This window comes from Amblyraja radiata, chromosome 7, assembly GCF_010909765.2.
Source record: "Amblyraja radiata isolate CabotCenter1 chromosome 7, sAmbRad1.1.pri, whole genome shotgun sequence".
Classification (NCBI taxonomy): domain Eukaryota; kingdom Metazoa; phylum Chordata; class Chondrichthyes; order Rajiformes; family Rajidae; genus Amblyraja; species Amblyraja radiata.
The window spans coordinates 10,114,594-10,133,902 of record NC_045962.1 but is presented as its reverse complement, the minus strand read 5'-3'; the positions used below and the strand labels follow the sequence as shown (position 1 = coordinate 10,133,902).

Genomic DNA, 19,309 nt, shown 5'->3' with positions numbered 1-19,309 from the left:
AGCACACTGTCACCCTGTCACCCAGCAACACCCTGTCACCCAGCACCCTGTCACCCTGTCACCCAGCAACTCCCTGTCACCCAGCACCCTCTCACCCTGTCACCCAGCAACACCCTGTCACCCAGCAACCTGTCACCCTGTCACCCAGCAACTCCCTGTCACCCAGCACCCTGTCACCCTGTCACCCAGCAACACCCTGTCACCCAGCAACACCCTGTCACCCAGCACCACCCTGTCACCCAGCACCCTGTCACCCTGTCACCCTGTCACCCAGCACCCTGTCACCCTGTCACCCAGCAACACCCTGTCACCCAGCACCCTGTCACCCTGTCACCCAGCAACACCCTGTCACCCAGCAACACCCTGTCACCCAGCAACACCCTGTCACCCAGCAACACCCTGTCACCCAGCACCACCCTGTCACCCAGCACCCTGTCACCCTGTCACCCAGCAACACCCTGTCACCCAGCACACTGCACCCTGTCACCCAACCACACCCTGTCACCCAGCACCCTGTCACCCAGCAACACCCTGTCACCCAGCACACTGCACCCTGTCACCCAACCACACCCTGTCACCCAGCACCCTGTCACCCAGCAACTCCCTGTCACCCAGCACCCTGTCACCCACTGTCACCCTGTCACCCAGCATCCTGTCACCCACTGTAACCCACAGCACCCTGTCACCCAGCACCCTGTCACCCGGCACCCTGTCACCCGGCACCCTGTCACCCTGTCACCCAGCACCCTGTCACCCAGCACCCTGTCACCAAGGCACCCTGTCACCCAGCACCCTGTCACCCAGCACCCTGTCACCCACTATCACCCGGAACCCAGCACCCTGTCACCCGGCACCCTGTCACCCGGCACCCTGTCACCCTGTCACCCAGCACCCTGTCACCCAGCACCCTGTCACCAAGGCACCCTGTCACCCAGCACCCTGTCACCCGGCACCCTGTCACCCAGCATCCTGTCACCCACTATAACCCACAGCACCCTGTCACCCAGCACCCTGTCACCCGGCACCCTGTCATCCACAGTCACCCAGCACCCACCCACAGCACCCTGTCACCCTCTGTCACCCAGCACCCACCCACAGCACCGTCATCCTCTGTCACCCAGCAACACCCTGTCACTCGGCACCCTGTCACCCACTGTCACCCAGCACCCTGTCACCCAGCACCCTGTCACCCAGCACCCTGTCACCAAGGCACCCTGTCACCCAGCACCCTGTCACCCAGCACCCTGTCACCCACTATCACCCGGAACCCAGCAACACCCGGCACCCTGTCACCCAGCAACACCCTGTCACCCAGCACACTGTCACCCTGTCACCCAGCAACACCCTGTCACCCAGCACCCTGTCACCCAGTCACCCTGTCACCCACTATCACCCGGAACCCAGCAACACCCGGCACCCTGTCACCCAGCAACACCCTGTCACCCAGCACACTGTCACCCTGTCACCCAGCAACACCCTGTCACCCAGCACCCTGTCACCCTGTCACCCAGCACCCTGTCACCCAGCACACTGTCAGCCACTGTCACCCTGTCACCCAGCATCCTGTCACCCGGCATCCTGTCACCCTGTCACCCAGCACCATGTCACCCACTGTCACCCTGTCACCCAGCACCCTGTCACCCAGCACCCTGTCACCCAGCACCCTGTCACCCAGCACCCTGTCACCCAGCACCCTGTCACCCACAGCACCCTGTCACCCAGCACCCTGTCACCCAGCACCCTGTCACCCGGCATCCTGTCACCCGGCACCCTGTCACCCGGCACCCTGTCACCCTCTGTCACCCAGCACCCACCCACAGCACCCTGTCACCCACAGACACCCATGTCACCAAGCACCCACCCACAGCACCATCACCCTCTGTCACCCGGCACCCACCCACAGCACCCTGTCACCCACAGACACCCATGTCACCAAGCACCCACCCACAGCACCCTGTCACCCACCCACCCGCTGTCACCATCACCCACCCGCAGCACCTTGTCGACCACCCACTGTCACCCTGTCACCCACCCAATCACCTTGTAACCCAGCACCTACCCACTGTCACCCATCCATAGTCACCGTGTCATCCACCGACACCCAACACCCAGATCCCACGCACAGACACCCACCCTCACCCTGTCATCTAGCACCCACCCACTATCACCCTGTCATCCTGTCACCCAGCACCCACTCACAGTCACCCAGGCACCCTGTCATCACCCAGCACCAACTATCACCCTACCCTGTCACCACGAACACTCAGTCACCCCGTCACCCCCCTACCATCACCCAGCACCCACCCACAGTCACCCACTCATGTCACCCTATCCCCACCGTGTGATGCACAGTTACGCATCCACCATCACCCTGTCCCCACCCTGGCACCCTGCACCTGCCCTGTCACCCTGTCACCCGCACCATGTCCTCCGTCATCGTATACAGAGGTACGGTGAAAAGCATTGTTTTGCATGCTATCCAATCATAGAGTAATATCGAGTCATAGAGTTACACACTGTGGAAACAGGACCTTCGACTCAACTTGCCCACACCGACCAACATGTCCCACCTGCCTGCGTTTGGTCCATATCCCTCTAAATCTGTCCTATCCATGTACCTGTCAAATTGTTTCTTAAAAGTTGTGATGGTACCTGCCTCAATTACCTCCTCTGGCAGATCGTTCCATACACCCACCACCCTTTGTGTGAAAAAGTTACTCCTCGGGTTCCAATTAAGTCTTTCCCCCTTCACCTTAAACCTATGTCCTCTGGTTCTCGATTCCCCTACTCTGGGCAAGAGACTCTGAACGTCTATCAGATTCAAATCAGACAATACTGTACATAAATGCAATCAAGTTAAACTCAAGTGAAGGAGAAGATACAGAGTGCAGGATACAGTTCTCAGCATTGTAGCGTATCAGTTCCATAGACAAAGTCTAATGTCCACAACCGGGTAGAGGTGAATCAGACAGTACTCTAGACTATATAAGTACCGTTCAGAAACTTGATAACAGAGGGGAAGAAGCTGTTCCTGAGTCTGGTGGTGCGCACTTTCAAGCTGTTGTACCTTCTGCCCAATGGGAGCAAGAATAAGAAGGAATGACCAAGGTGGGACAAATCTTTGATTATGTTGGCTGGGTTTCTGAGGTATCGCTACATTTCACCAAAGGAATGACCGAGTACAACTATATTTGATTATGTTGGCTGCTTTTCCCAATACCTCTGATAAGCAGCCAACATAAGTCAATGGAGGGAAGCCTGGTCTGTGTGATGACTGGGCCACATCTACAACTGCAATTTCTTGTGATCTTGGACAGAGCTGTTCTCAAACCAAGCTGTGAGGTAGCTAAATTTCCTCAGTCTCCTCAGGAAATGGTGTGCCTTCTTGGTAGTCTCATCAATGTGGTTGGTCCATATATGAAATGCAAAAGCCAACTCTGTGCATGCTGGAAATCTGTAATAGAAACCTCTCTCCTGCGCAAGCTGATGAATGGTTTTCACTATATTCTGCAGATATTGAATGGTCTTTTCAGAGTGGATGTGGAGGGAACACTGATTAAAAATCTATCTTCTATCTATCTATATTACTAAAAGTCTGATCTTGACCGCTTTTGGCTCGCTGTGGTGTGATTTCCGAAAGAAAGCCGCCACCTACGGCCAGTCATTTTTAGGCCACCTCGCTCAGAGCCCCCCTCCGCCTTCCAGGACCGGAGGATTTTTCCCATCGATGAAAAATCAGAGAGATATTAATGTTTTTTTTAAATTCCCCATTCTCTCTGCTGCCCCCTCTGGTGGCAGGTGGGAGGGACTATAAAACCCAGAAGTGTAGTCCCTCACTCAGTCTCTGCCAGACCCAGGAAGCGAGAGGGTCATGGCTCTCTGAGCTGCGATTAACACTGAACGAATGTCTACGCCACGGTGAGTCCCCTCGATGCGGCTGTAAGGTGGCTGCTGCCCAATTGTATGCCTCGCCTTTTTAACAAGTTTGTGTTCACAAAATGAATTTTGGTTGTCGGGTGGCTGCTGCCCAATTGTTTGCCTCGCCTTTTTAACAAGTTTGTGTTCATAAAATGAATTTTGGTTGTCGGGTGGCTGCTGCCCAATTGTTTGCCTCGCTTTTTAACAAGTTTGTGTTCATAAAATGAATTTTGGTTGTCGGGTGGCTGCTGCCCAATTGTTTGGCTCGCTTTTTTAACAAGTTTGTGTTCATAAAATGAATTTTGGTTGTCGGGTGGCTGCTGCCCAATTGTTTGTCACAATGTCTATACTAGCCCTCTGGAAACCAGTACCTTCAGCCTGCAACACCCATACTAGTGCAACAGAACCCCCCCCCCCTCACTCAGTCTCTGCAAGATGGAGGAAGCCAGAGGGTCACGTCTCTCTGAGCAACACTGAACACAAGTCTACTCAACTGTGAGTGCCCATAATGTGGTTTGAAAATGAAAATATGGTTGGTTTGAAGTAAAAGTGCACTGCAAATGGTTGTTTGGGTGCTTTGGGTAGAAGTAAAAAGGCACTACTGCAAATGGTGGTTTGGGTGCTTTGGCTTGAAGTTAAAAGGCACTACTGCAAATGGTGGTTTGGGTGCTTTGGGTAACTTCCTGTTTACACTGTATATTGATTTTAGATAAAACGCTACCACTTATGACTGTGATTTTTGGGCATCTTACTCAGTCCCCCTCTGCTCAGCAGGTGCAGAGGATTCTTCCCATCAATGAAAAATAAAAGTGTTATTACTGTTTTAAAATTTTTGAGAATCTCTCTCCTGTCAATCACGCCATGAAGGCCACACCTTTTCCGGTGGGAGGGGGAAGGGTTATGAAACCCAGAAGTGTGGGTGTGGCTCAGACTCTGCATGATGGGGGAGGGAGAGGTCACGACTCTGTCTGAGCTGTAAATCAACTGAACACACTGAATGTCTACTGAACTGTGAGTTTGGTGTTTTGTGTGGTTTTATGGTGGTTTTATGGTGGTTTCACCCTGCTTGAAATGGTATGAAACTGCATTTGAATGTGGTGGCCTTGCACCCTGCTTGAAATTGTATGAAACTGCACTTGAATTTGGTGGCCTTGCACCCTGCTTGAAGTGGAATGAAACTAACTTGAATTTGGCGGCCTTGTACCCTGCTTGAAGTGGTATGAAACTGCACTGAATTTGATGGCCTTGCACACTGCTGAAAGTGGTATGAAATTGCACTTGAATTTGGTGGCCTTGGATCCAGCTTGAAGTGGTATGAAACTGCACTTGAATTTGGTGGCCTTGCACCCTGCTTGAAGTGGTATGAAACTGCACTTGAATCCGGTGGCCTTGCACCCTGCTTGAAGTGGTTGGAAATTGCACTTGAATTCGGTGGCCTTGCACCTTGCTTGAAGTGGTAGGAAACTGCACTTGAATTCGGTGGCCTTGCACCCTGCTTGAAATGGTAGGAAAATGGATTTGAATTTGGTGGCCTTGCACCCTACTTGAAATGGAATTTCAAGGAATAGCCATGAGTCAACTGCCAGCCCACCAGCCGTGAGTGAGCTGCTAGCAGATCAGGCTTGAGGGACTGAGCTGCCACCCCAAGAACCCATACCAGTGCTCCAGAAAGCCCCCCCACTGTCCACCAATATTGGAATTGGTGGAGAGGTGGAATATTGCATCGGGGGACTAGCCCTCCCGTGTGAACATGGGACCCAACGGGTCTCACTTAGTCTAGTAAGTTATATATTTCAGAAAAAGTTGAGGGTTTTTTTTTCTTTCAGAGGGTTATGGTCTTTTGGAACTCTCGTCTACATTTTTAGGACAGATGCAGTTGTGGACTCGGTGTGCCGAACGGCCTGTTTCTACGCTTTATCTCATTTTTTTCTCTTTTTTTTAATATTTTATATTTTGTGAAGAAAAAGAAAAAAGACAAATGAATGAAGAAAGTTGAAGAAAAGAAAATAGGAAAAAGAGAATAAGACATAAAGAAAAGAAGTAAGGAGATCATTGTTTATAATCTTGACCATCCCTCGTCCAGTCCTGAAACAGTTAGCTTTTACAATTGTGTTACACCATATGATTCCAAAAAGACGACAAATGGAGACCAACTCGTTATGAATTGGTCTGATTTATCCATTAGGAGGAATCGCATTTCCTCAAGATGTGCGGTGTCCAACATGCTTGCAATCCACATTTTAAGCATCGGTATTTATGTATTTTTCCAAAATTTAAGTATTCATATTTTTGCTATTATTAAACCATAATTAAAAAATAAATGTTGAGATGTGTTCAATTTATTCCCATCTTCCATTACTCCAAATATAATCATTTCAGTATTAGGCTCCATTCTTATCTTAAATAATTTTGTAAATATTTCAAAAATATCACTCCAAAATCTATAAAGTTTTATGCAGGAAACAAAAGAGTGTGTTATAGTTGCGTTTTGGGATAAACATTTATCACAAATGGGGGATATATTTGGATAAAATTTGTTCAATCTTGTTTTTGAATAATATAATCTATGTAAAATTTTAAATTGAATTAGATTATGTCTTACATTAATCGAACATTTGTGAATATATATCAAGCACTTTTCCCATGTAACCTTCGTAATTTTTATCATTAGTTCCTGTTCCCACTCTTCTCTAAGTACCTCTGTCGATGGTAGGTCTATATTTAAAATACTATTATATAAATATGATATTAATTTTTGTGAGAGCTTTAATATTCATTGCTTCTTCCAATAATTCAGGAGTTCTTTTTTGATATCCTTGTATGTATTTTTTCATGAAATCGCAAATCTGAAGATATTTAAAATATTGGTTGTTTTTCAATTTAAATTTTAATTGTAATTGTGTGAATGATAGTAGGTGTCCCATTTCGTACATATCCCCGATCCTTCTAATTCCGAGACTTTCCCATTGGTTATATGTTTTATCAATAAGGGATGGTTTAAATAAAGGGTTATTCGCTATTGGCATTAACAATGATAAATTTCTTAATTTTAAAGATAATTTTATTTGTTTCCAAATTCTTATTGTACCATATATAATTGGGTTCTTCGCTTTATCTCTAAACTAAACTAAACTACGATGTAATGCACATCGGGAAGTCCAATGAGAATATCATGAAAGCTCCAATAGCCCTTACCTTAGTCTGAAGAAGGGTCTCGACCCAAAACGTCGCCGAGTTTCTCCGGCATTTTTGTCTACCTTACCTTAGACATGTTCAGCCACCAGATTTTGACGATAGAACATACGTACGGTAATTACATTTAACTGCTAGCACCATTTTATTCTACAAGAGTGATGTGTCAAGAATGTTTAATTGTCACGTGTACCGATAGTGGAACAATTACATTCTTAATCGGTGCAGCTTATCACTTAGTAAACACAGATAAATACATTTTAATCACTGGATAATGCATTTCATCCACATTGATATAAAATGTGGAGTATTTCAGCGGATCAAGCAGCATCTCGGGAGAGAAGGAATGGGTGACGTTTCAGGTCATTCATTTCACCACCCATTCCTTCTCTCCAGAGATGCTGCCTGCCCCGCTGAGTAACTCCAGCATTTTGTATCTATCTTCAATGTAAACCAGCATCTGCACTTCCTGACTCACTTCTGAAGAAGGGTTTCGGCCCGAAACGTCGCCTATTTCCTTCGCTCCATAGATGCTGCTGCACCCGCTGAGTTTCCCCAGCAATTTTGTGTACCTTCTGCACTTCCTTCCTATACACTTGGTATAAAATGGCCATCATTACACAATAAAATCTATCTATAATTGTACATATTTAATACTTTAATGAGATACGATCCTCCATTGAAATTCATTAAATATTAATTTTGTGACGACGTGAAATCTTCAGTCACCATGAAATAGATTATTGAATTATTTAAGTCCTTCAAACTAATTGTAGGGAGCTGAAAAGTCAAAGACACACATATATACGGAAGATGGATTTTTTTTTTTAAATCACCAATTCTCTGTCATCATTTATTTATTTATAAATGAAATCGTATGTGTCCGAAAAGGAGCAGGAAGAAGCCAAAGCTTATTAATTCCCACCCCTTATTCAACTGCTTATAATTATCTTATACAAATTTAGCAGCTATATGTACACCATATGTACATCAGCAGCTATATGTACACCAAATTATTTACATTTATACACTAATCAAATATTTACAAAGCCATACAAAAAAAAGAGAAAAAAAGAAAAGAAAAAACCCTCATATACTATACGGTACCTCTTAGTCATATATTCAACCCATCACCCTATAATCACCTGAAATTTGATACCTGAAATATGACCATTCCACATTTAATTCCCATCTTTAAATGCACTTGAGTAGATGGAGGTGCACTCACTCCTTGGGCTGTTGCAGTCCCAGCATCCCTCCCCCACCCAAGTCACACCAGCTTTTGGTTCTCACCTAACAAACAACAAACAATGGCCTGTTTCTTTTATCATTGTTACTTTTTTGCATATCTTTCATTCATTTGTTTTATGTCTCTCTACATTATAGTCTATATCTCTCATTTTCCTTTCCCATGACTTTCAGTCTGAAGAAGGTCTCGACCCGAATAGTCACCCATTCCTTCTTTCCAGTGATGCAGCCTGCCCTGCTGAATTGTTCCAGCGTTTTGTGTCTATTTTCTGTTTTAACTAGTATCTGCCATTCCTTCCTACACATGATGATTCCACAGTTTGGTTATGGAGGAAATTCCAGGATCTCGTTGCAGCGGATAACAGCGGTATATTTCCAAGTCTGCTTAATGCATGAGGTGCATGTTCAGCTGAAGCCTTGGTGAGGAGCCACAGTGCACTTTGTAGATGATGCCTGATGCAGGCAAAGCTGACTGATGATTAAGGAGATGATTTGTCCGCTTTTAGTTTCTTTGATGGATGCAAAAAGCTGGAGTATCTCAACGGGTCAGACAGCATCTCTGGAGAAAAGGAATAGGTGACGTTTTGGGTCGAGACCCTTCTTCAGACTTCTTAGTTCCCTAGTGCTTTCTTTTCATCAAATTGACCTTTCTTCTATTGAATTTCCTTTATGTTGTCTGTGAATTTTACTGTAAGGACAGTTTTAAAATCTTTGTTATGCGTTTCAACCATGTTTCTATCGTATGCTGTAATATTCCATGCCTCAGCCTCAAAGGAATCCATAACTGTTGTTGCCTGTCGCTTTTTACATTTTTGTGGAAACTCTTAAAACATTTTTATTAACTTTCTTGTTGATTTACTCACTTTTTCCATCTTCTCGCTCTTGTTTCTTCTTTCTTGTTTTTTTGTGATTCATCAGCCAATTTTAAAAGCTAAAGCCACAATGGACCAATTTGAGCACACAATCCGGACTCACACATCAGTACGTTGCTGGCAAAGTGCCTGAGTATCATCGTTGCAACTTCCATATGCCCAGCTTGGCCGATTGTGGAAATTGCTGGGAAACTATTTGAAGAAGAGAATACCTCTTGCTGGCCAATATTTATTCATCGACCACCATTCATTGTACAATTTGAGCAGCACTGTTTATTTGGCTATGCAGTGTGCAAATTATCTCCAGGTTTTCCCTACATTGCAGCAATGATTAAACTTCAAACGCTGGCTGTAGACTGCTTTGGGGCGTCATGTTACCAAAGGTTCATTATAACCTTCAGCTGCTGAGAGAGGTTTCCCCGTGACTGCAACCAAGCATGTGCATCTCTCTTTGGGAGAGATGTATTTCTGCCCAGCCAAGCGGGAGCCGGCTAAAGTGAAAGCAGTTCCGTTTTGTTTAAATCTGCACTGCGTGCTGTCAGTCCCAGGGTGGGTGCTGCAATGTAAATATGCACTCAATCTATAGTATTCATGTTAGAATGGCAAACCATAAAAAAGGTACCACGGACCAACTGAGCTAGTGTAAATACTGCTGCGTTTCAAAATTAAGCAACGACAAGAATTATCCACCAATACTGATACCACATTTTTCTAAAGCCCTATTTTATTTGCAAGTTGCCATTTTGGACCTATGAATAAAATAAATATCATTACTTTGCAGAGCAAGTGATGATGTGATTCCAAGGCATCAAGTAGTACTTCAGCATTTCAAAGTTTATGAATGATATTTATGCAGGAGAGGCTTGGAGAGATATGAGTCAAACATCAGCAAATGGGAGGTACACAAAAAAAATGCTGGAGAAACTCAGCGGGTGCAGCAGCATCTATGGAGCGAAGGAAATAGGCAACGTTTCGGGCCAAAACTCTTCTTCAGACAAATGAGCAAATGGGGCCATCTTATATGAGGCATCTTGGTCGGCGTGGACAAGCTGGACCAAAGGGCCAGTTTCAGTGTTGAATGGCTCTATGACACATTTCACTAATATTAATATGTGCATGAACAATCTGTTAGGAATCTAGTCACACTGTATTTGAGCTCTCCCTGTCTCATGTATATCATTATTAGGGTTGCCAACTGTCCCGTATTAGCCTGGACATCCCGTATATGGGGCAAATTGGTTTGTCCCGTACGGGACCGTCCTTGTCCCGTATTTGTCTGCTGCGTCCGGCCCTGCCTCACCCGTCCCGACGTAGTGCAGCCCATGGAGTGCAGCAGCAGCAGCGTCTCGCCCGTGGCCCCGTCGGTCGGCAGCCCAGCCAGCTTTCCGACCTTCAGACCTTCGCTTACCGCCGACACCACCACCCCTCCTTCTCACGGCCGATCATCGGTTCATGAGTTGGATGGGGTGCCGGACTTTGCGCATGACGTCGCGCAGGCCCGGGCCAAAACTCCTCAGCTGGCCCGGCGGCTAGGCTTTGTGTGGAGTCCAGCACCCGGGCCAACTCATCATTCACCCAGCCACGGCCGAGTCGGTCAACGAATTGCCGTTGGGAATTTGTCCCTTATTTTGACCTTTTGCCCCTTATTTGGGAATGAGAAAGTTGGCAACCCTGATCATAATGGTTAATCATATTCGGATAAGAATTTACACTGGGACACTAGCAGTGAGGGTGAGCCGATAAGGAATCACACAGCCCCTTGACGTGTCCAAATCACTGAGGACCTCAGGTTACAACACGACTGACTGGCTGACTTGTTGGATGAGGCTGAGAGGCTCAGGATTAATCATCTGCTGGGGGAACTCAGTGGATCAAACAGCATCTGTGGAGGGCAGTTGGGTGGGTGGGGAGAGGAATGGTCCTGATGCAGGGTTTCACCCAAAACATTGGTCATTCGATCCCCCACAGATGCTACTTGACCTTGACCTGCTGGGTTCCTCCAGCATATCATTTGTTGCTCCCATATATAGCACATGCAGCAGCGTGTCTCAGGATTAATCATGGCAAGTCCACTAGTCAGAGATGATCACTTCAGCATAGTGGAAGGGAAAAAAAGAGAGCCCTTAGAAAAAACTGTTGCGAAAGATCCAGCATCTGTCAAAGTAGAAGATGGTAAAATGAACAGTCCACTATCAGATTTGATTATCATTCTCAGTCAATATATGACAAGGCGCAAAAGCTCTTCAAGCCAAACATTGAATGAAGGGAGATATTTTTCAAGATGAATACAGTAATTTAATTGAAAACTGGAGGTGAGAAGTTTGTGAGTAAATACCCAAGGGCATCCTGTCAGTAGAAACATGGTCACACACATCTGCAACATTGGGGAAATGTGCTTGCATCCCACAGAATTGTCAATGTCCTGTTTGATGAAGTCATTGATATTTGCAAAATCATTATCAGCCAGCAGCATCAGAGATTGTAGAACATTGTAAATATGGAATCTGAAATCGGAGATCAGAAGAGGTGATTAATGATGAAATCATCTCTAATTCAGGGCATTCTTCACTCACTCACTACTAGAAATGTTTGAGTTTTGACAAGCAGATGTGAATATCCATTCCAAGTTATTGAACAAGTTCGTGGTAACATCAGAATCAGAATCACACTTTATTCACCAAGTATGTTTTGCAACATACGAGGAATTTCATTTGCCAGGTCAGTCATACAATTAAAAATAACAGATCACTCAAAAACACATTTTAACATGAACATTTACCACAGTGACTCCTACACATTCCTCACTGTGCCATGCATGCACCATTACTGTATCTATCAACATAGTCTCTTAAAAAAGCAAAAGACTTTTGGGTAGCACACACAATGACAGGAGCAAAGATGGAAGCTTGGTATTCACATGAGGATGAGAGACATATGAATCAGGACCGGTGTAAAAGCTGATGAACATGGCCATTCGCAGTCATAGAAACTGGCCCTTCGGCCCCACTTGTCCATGCCGACCAAAATGACCCATCTTAGCTAGCCTCATCTACCTGTAGATATGCACGAAAAGCTGGAGTTCCTGTTGCTGTTCCATATCCCTCTAAACCTTTCTTATCCACGTACCTGTCCAAATGTCTTTTAAATCTGTTATTGAACCTGCCTCAACCACTTATTCCTGGGAATTGATCAGCCCGTGCTTCAGTTAAGGAAACAGGACAAAGAAAAGGCATATGGCATTTGTCTGCAAACTAAACAGAACATGACAACCAGAATGTTGGCAGTAAAACCCAATGGCATGTGGGTTGGTAAGTTAATTGCCCCTAGTGTGTGGATGAGTGGTAGAATCGGGGATGAGGTGATGGGAATGTAGGGGAAATAAACGGTGCAGGATTCAAGTAGGATCAGTGTAAATGGTGAGTGCCACTAACTTGGTGGGCCATATGGTATGTTTCTAGGCTGCATCTCTCCCTGGCTCCAGAGACATAGAAGGGGTAAAAATATAATACAGTAGGAATTTATTAACATTGAGTAGATAAACAAAATGAGCATTTTTAAATTCCACTGTCTCAAAGAGGATGAGAAAGCTAATGATCAACCTCAATGTGTTCATGTACCAAGGTGTTCATGTACCAAGGTGTTCATGTACCAAGGTGTTCATGTACCAAGGTGTTCATGTACCAAGGTGTTCATGTACCAAGGTGTTCATGTACCAAGGTATTAAGGTATAATACCAAGGAGATCATGTACCGCTATTCACGTACCAAGCTATTTACATACCACGGTATTCATGTACCACAGTACGAATATACCAAGGTATTCATGTACCAAGGTGTTCATATACTAAGGTATGCACGTACCAATGTATTCATATACCAAGCGATCATAAGCGGTAGAATCACCATTATTTGAGTTGGTAGACAAAAGTGCTGGAGAAACTCAGCGGGTGCAGCAGCATCTATGGAGCGAAGGAAATAGGCAACGTTTCGGGCCGAAACCCTTCTTCAGACTGAAGAAGGGTTTCGGCTTGCCTGCTGCATCCGCTGAGTTTCTCCAGCATTTTTGTGTACCTTCAGAGTGAGTACGTTTGTCCAGGGTTCCAGTAACGTTTATGCTAGAGGAGAACCTTCAGAATCTTGAGGAAGATCAGAGATCTTTGTCGAGATCTAAGGCCTGGTTACCCGGTATAACTGTTAATCATTTATTGATTTTTAAAATTATTATATATTATCAGTGTGGATTGCATTTACAGACCTGTTCAGCTGTTGCCTATAAGAATCTTCTTCTTCTGTCATCGGTTCTGGGTCTGGGCTTGTCTGTCAGGGTGAGAGCCTCCAGCATATGATGTTTGCTTTGAGAGGAGGGGGAGGGCTTGGTCTGAGAGGGGGGGGGGGGGGGGGGGGGGGGGGGGGGGGAAGAATACAGAGTCTTCTCATTCTCTGTCTATCAGTCTGTACAATGCCGTGAATTTCGTCAGAGCAGAATGACTGTCCAGAAAATGCCCAGAAGCAAACTAATTTAGAAAGTAACTCTGTTTTTTCTCTAGACTCTCTGTGACCTGTTGAGTTTTTATCATCTAGCATTCCAGATTTCTCAAATGTTTTGAACCAACATGAGAGCATAACAGCTGTTTCTCTTTACACTTTCATATTATGCTGCATTATCACTTGATTGAACAGAGCTAAACTTGTAAACTATCATGTGTGGGAAGGAACTACAGATGCTGGTTTAAACCGAAGATAGACATAAAAAGCTGGAGTAGCTCAGCGGGACACACAGCTTCTCTGGAGAAAAGGAATAGGTGATGATTTGAGCCGAGACCCTTCCTCAGCCAGAGATCAGGGAAAAGGGGAACGAGAGATATATATGGTGATGTAGAGAGATATAGAACAAATGAATGAAAGAGATGCAAAAACGTAACAATGTTAAAGAAACAGGCCATTGTTTGCTGTGGGCTGGGTGAAAATGAGTTATAGACAATGAGACTCAACAAGAAGTCTCTGGTTGAAGCTAGTGCAATGACTTGGGGGAGGGACGGAGAGAGAGGGTTGCAAGGGTTACTTGAAGTTAGAGAAATCAATTCTCATACCACTGGGGTGTAAGTGGCCAAATCAAAATATGAGGTGCTGTTCCTCCAATTTGCGTTTGGCCTAACTCTGACAATGGAGGAAGCTTCAGACAGAAAGGTCAGTGTGGGAATGGGTACAGGAATTAAAATGTATAAGAGTCCACACCTTGCACAACGGATACAGTAGATGAGGTTGGAGGAGGTGCAAGTGAACCTCTGCCTAACCTGAAAGGACAGTCGGGGTCCCTGGACAGAGTCAAGGGAGGAGGTATAGGGACAGGTGTTGCATCTTCTGCGGTTGCAGGGGAAGGTACCTGGGGAGAGGGTAGTTTGGGTGGGAAGGGATGAGTCAACCAGGGAGTTGGGGAGGGAACGGTCTCTGCAGACGGAGAAAAGGGTGGAGATGGCAAGATGTGACTAGTGGAGGGATCCCGTTGGAGGTGGCAAAAATGTCGGAGTATTATGTGTTGTATGTAATGACTGATGGGGTGAATGGTAAGGACTAGGGGTACTCTGTCCCTGTTGCAACTGGGGGAAGGGGGAGCAAGATCGGAGCTGCGGGGTACTGAGGATGCCCTTGTGTGGCAGGGACATGTTGTGTGGCAGGGACATGACTAGTGTGGCAGGGACATGTTGGCCGGTGTGGGCAAGTTGGGCCGAAGGGCCTTCGTCCACCCTGTATCACTCTCTGAATCTAACTTTAACTTGTTCATGTAGGAAATAATCATGATAGTTCACCGCAAAACCAGTGGTAGATACTGCAGAACCAGCCAATTTCCCTCTACCAACACTCTCCTCCACCTAGTGGAGCTGGTCCTCACTCTTAACAACTTATCTTTCGACTCTCCCACTTCCTCCAAATCCAACGCACACCTCCAGATTCAGGGACAGTGTCTTCCCAGTTGTTATCAGGCAACGGAGTCATCCAAGCACATCCAGAGAGCAGTGCTGAACTACTATCTACCTTTTTGTTGACCCTCGGACTTTCCTTAATCGGGCTTTGCCGGCTTCACCTTGCACTAAACATTATTCCCTTATACACTGTAAATGTCTTGATTGTAATCATGTATTGTCTTTCTGCTGACTAGATAGCACGCAACAAAAGCTTTTGCCTCGGTACACATGACAATAAACTGAACTGAAAACCATGTTATCAAGCAACTAAACCACTTTATCCGCAACTAGAAAGCGGTCCTGAGCTACTATCTACCCCATTGGAGACCTTTGGATTATTCTTTATCAGACTTTACTGGACTTCAGCTTGCACTAAATGTTATTCCCTATATCATTCATCTGTACAATGTGGATGGTTCGATTGTAATCATGCATTGTCTTTCCGCAGACTGGTTAGCATGCAACAAAGCTTTTCACTGTACCTCGGTACACATGAGAATAAACTGAACTAACTAAAACTAACTGACTATATTTACTCTTTCAACGAATTTGGAGGGATTTCTGGAGATGGTGTATTTTTCCAAAACCATGCTGATGAGCACTGAGAGTCCCAACACACAGGAGTGCGGAGATTACTACAGCCTGACAGGTGATGCTAATAGATCATATCTGCTTTACTGAAAATTAATGTGATATTTTTGCTTGAATTTTAGGACTAATGACCGACCACATGATTCTGAATCGCGATTTAGAAACATAGCAACATAGAAAATAGGTGCTGGAGGAGGCCATTCGGCCCTTCGAGCCAGCACCGCCATTCATTGTGATCATGGCTGATCGTCCCCAATCAATAACCCGTGCCTGCCTTCTCCCCATATCCCTTGACTCCACTAGCCCCGAGAGCTCTATCTAACTCTCTCTTAAATCCATCCAGTGATTTTGCCTCCACTGCCCTCTGTGGCAGGGAATTCCACATTGGAATATATTTGTTTTAAATGTATTCCGTTGTATTGTTTTGAAAATCTGATCTCCAATTTTCTAACGTTAAGAAATGTATGGTGCGACTTTTATGATATTAGCGATAAGCAAAATTCTTTTGCATACTTTCAACAGAGAGAAAAAAATCAGGCGTTTCATTACCTCAGAATAAACATAATATACACACAGGAACTTGTAGTTACACAGATTTAAAATATTGCTGAGAGTTCAGTTACTAAATGTTATCCTGTGTTATGGTGGGAATCATATATATATATTCTCCACAACTCCTGCCTGACACACTGAGTTACTTCAGCAATTTGTGTCTGTCTTTCGTTTTTTTTATGTGTTGTTTTCTCTCCATGAATCTCGGTGAAACTTTTTAAAGCCGTGGTGTGTGTGTGTGTGTGTGTGTGTGTGTCGCTCACGTCGTGGGTCAGGCGTATAGTTTCATCCGTTGCAGAGTTTGTACAAAAATAATGCGAATACTGATTTGTGGCTGCTGGTTTAGTGGGGATGTGGTTTGTTGACGTTTGAAGCCTTCCTCTGGGCGGCCCCATCCTCCGTGCAGCCGCACTTTAAAGGCAAGCTCCCAAACAGCTGGCGCCAGATGCAGGAGCCGCGACCCCCAGCACCATGAGCCGCCCTCGTCCCCTTTTACGCCTAGCTTGCTCGGAGGAACTAAGTAGGTGACGGCGGGACAGGACAGGACAGGACGGGACTGCCCCGCTCGCTGCTCGGCGCCGGGAGGAGAATGGGGCGCCTCGGGGAATCAACTCCAACCTCTATCCTCATCCTGGCCTCCGGTGAGTGAAGGATCTTTCGCCATTTAACGGGCTTGGGGTCGTAAACCACCGCGACTTTGCCGGCCACAAGCCGGAGCGGTTCAGCAAATGCCCACAGTCTACACCAGAGTGCTAGGTTACAGGAATCAGGGACAAAGTGCTGGAGTAAACTCAGCGGGTAATCCTTGCTTTCCCTCTCCATCCCTCCCAAATCCCCGTTCTCCGGCCAGTCTGACTGTCCTCCTGGTTACATTTTATCTTTATGTGCATCGTTGCCACTTTCCCCCTTGCTATCTCGTTTTCACACCTCACCCTTCCATATCTCTGTGTCTCCCTCTCCCCGGACTCTCAGTCTGAAGAAGGGTCTCGACCCGAAACGTCACCCATCCCTTCTCCCCAGAGATGCTGCCTGTGTCCCGCTGAGTTACTCCAGCATTTTGTGTCTACCTTCGGCGTAAACCAGCATCTGTGGAGACGTTTCGGTCGGGACCCTTCTTCAAGCTGATTGATGGGGTGGGGGGGTGACACGCTCCCGAGTTGGGCACCAGTTGGGCACCAGTTGTCACCGGCTGACCAGAGTCCACATCATCCTTCCAGGCATCCTAGTGGGGCAGAGACCCGCGGCTCCTAGCCTAATGACCCCGGCAGCTCTCCCTGCCTCTGCCTCACTCAGTACATCAGGAGAGAAGGGAAAGGCTCCAACTACGACTAGCTGCCCTGTGTCCTTCCAACAACCACATGTGGCTCAGGAAACATTTAGCAGCAATTAAAGATGCTCCAGATATCATAGAGTGATACAGCGTGGAAAGAGGCCGTTCAGCCCAACCTGCCCACACCGGCCAACATGCCCCAGCTACACTTGTCCCACCTGCCCGCGTTTGGCCCATATCGCTCCGAACCGTGATTTCCTCAATTTCAGATTATTACGAGCGACCCCCCCTCCCTGATTCATTCCCGTTGAGGCAAGTAGTGTGGGTTGGCCCCCGCTGCCACCCCGACCGGGGCAAGATCACCCCGAGATCTTGGGATTAAGCGTAGACTACAAAACACTGCGCTCACCAATCCTAACCAAAACCCAATATAGTCACGAAATGCTGGGTTAAACTCAGCAGGAGAGGCAGCATCCCTGGAAAGAAGGAATGGTGAGATTTCGGGTCATAGAAACATAAAAACATAGAAAATATGTGCAGGGGTAGGCCATTCGGCCCTTCGAGCATGCACCGCCATTCAATATGATCATAGCTGATCATCCAACTCAGTATCCTGTACCTGCCTTCTCTCCATACCCCCTGATCCCTTTAGCCACAAGGGCCACATCTAACTCCCTCTTAAATATAGCCAATGAACTGGCCTCAACTCCCTTCTGTGGCAGAGAGTTCCAGAGATTCACCACTCTCTGTGTGAAAAACGTTTTTCTCATCTCGGTCCGAAACGATTTCCCCCTTATCCTTAAACTGTGGCCCCTTGCCCTGGACTTCCCCAACATCGGGAACAATCTTCCTGCATCTAGCCTGTCCAACCCCTTAAGAATTTTGTACGTTTCTATAAGATCCCCCCTCAACCTAAATTCTAGCGAGTACAAGCCGAGTCTATCCAGCCTTTCTTCATATGAAAGCCCTGACATCCCAGGAATCAGTCTGGTAGGGTCGAGACCCTTCTTCAGACTTTTCCCGAAAACATCACCCATTCCTTCTCTCCAGAGATGCTGCCTGTCCCGCTGAGTTACTCCAGCATTTTGTGTCGATCTTCGGTGTAAACCAGCATCTGCAGTTCCTTCCTACACTACCCAAAAAACCACTCGCCTCCATTGCTAATGCAAACTGCGTTAAAATGTCAATGTTTCGTTTGCATTGAAATGCAAGAGATCTTTTGAAATGTTAGGATGGAAAGATTCTTCCGATTCCGAGACCGTTTCTGCTCGCCGTGAATATCCATCCGTTCGCGTCGGAGAGCCCGGCTAACCCACACGGTAGCTCAGAGAACAGCTTTCGTTTGTAAATTAAGAAAATATCTGGTTGGTTTGTGGTTGCTGGTGTCTTTGCATTTGGCCGAGCGGTTGGCAATGTCTGGCTGTGTGGACTCGGCGCTGCGGAAACAAGGAACTGCAGATGCTGGGTTTATACCAAAGATAGAAGACAAAGTGCTGGAGTAACCCAGTGGGTCAGGCGGCATCTCTGGGAGAAGGGTCTCGACCCGAAACGTCTCCCGTCCTTAGTCTCCGGAGTTACTCCAGCACTTTGTGTCTATCTTTGGCTTTGCGTCCGACTGCGTGGTTTCGAAGTCGAAACACGAATTATTCGTTCAACGTTGATCCTTTCTCCCTCCGACCCTTCCCTGTTCTCTCTCCCAAAGTA

The 19,309-nt window shown here is 46.3% G+C and overlaps 1 protein-coding gene across 1 annotated transcript in view; it reads left to right on the top strand.

The window, feature by feature from the left end:
* The first annotated feature begins 16,707 nt into the window (after positions 1-16,707).
* The window catches only part of LOC116975026 (TGF-beta receptor type-2-like), a 71,343-nt gene continuing 68,741 nt past the window's right edge, over positions 16,708-19,309 (top strand). The window contains exon 1 of the mRNA XM_033023689.1: positions 16,708-16,976. Within this exon, the coding sequence (XP_032879580.1) occupies positions 16,925-16,976 (52 nt within the window). The 5' untranslated portion in view covers positions 16,708-16,924. The remainder of the gene's footprint in view (positions 16,977-19,309) is intronic.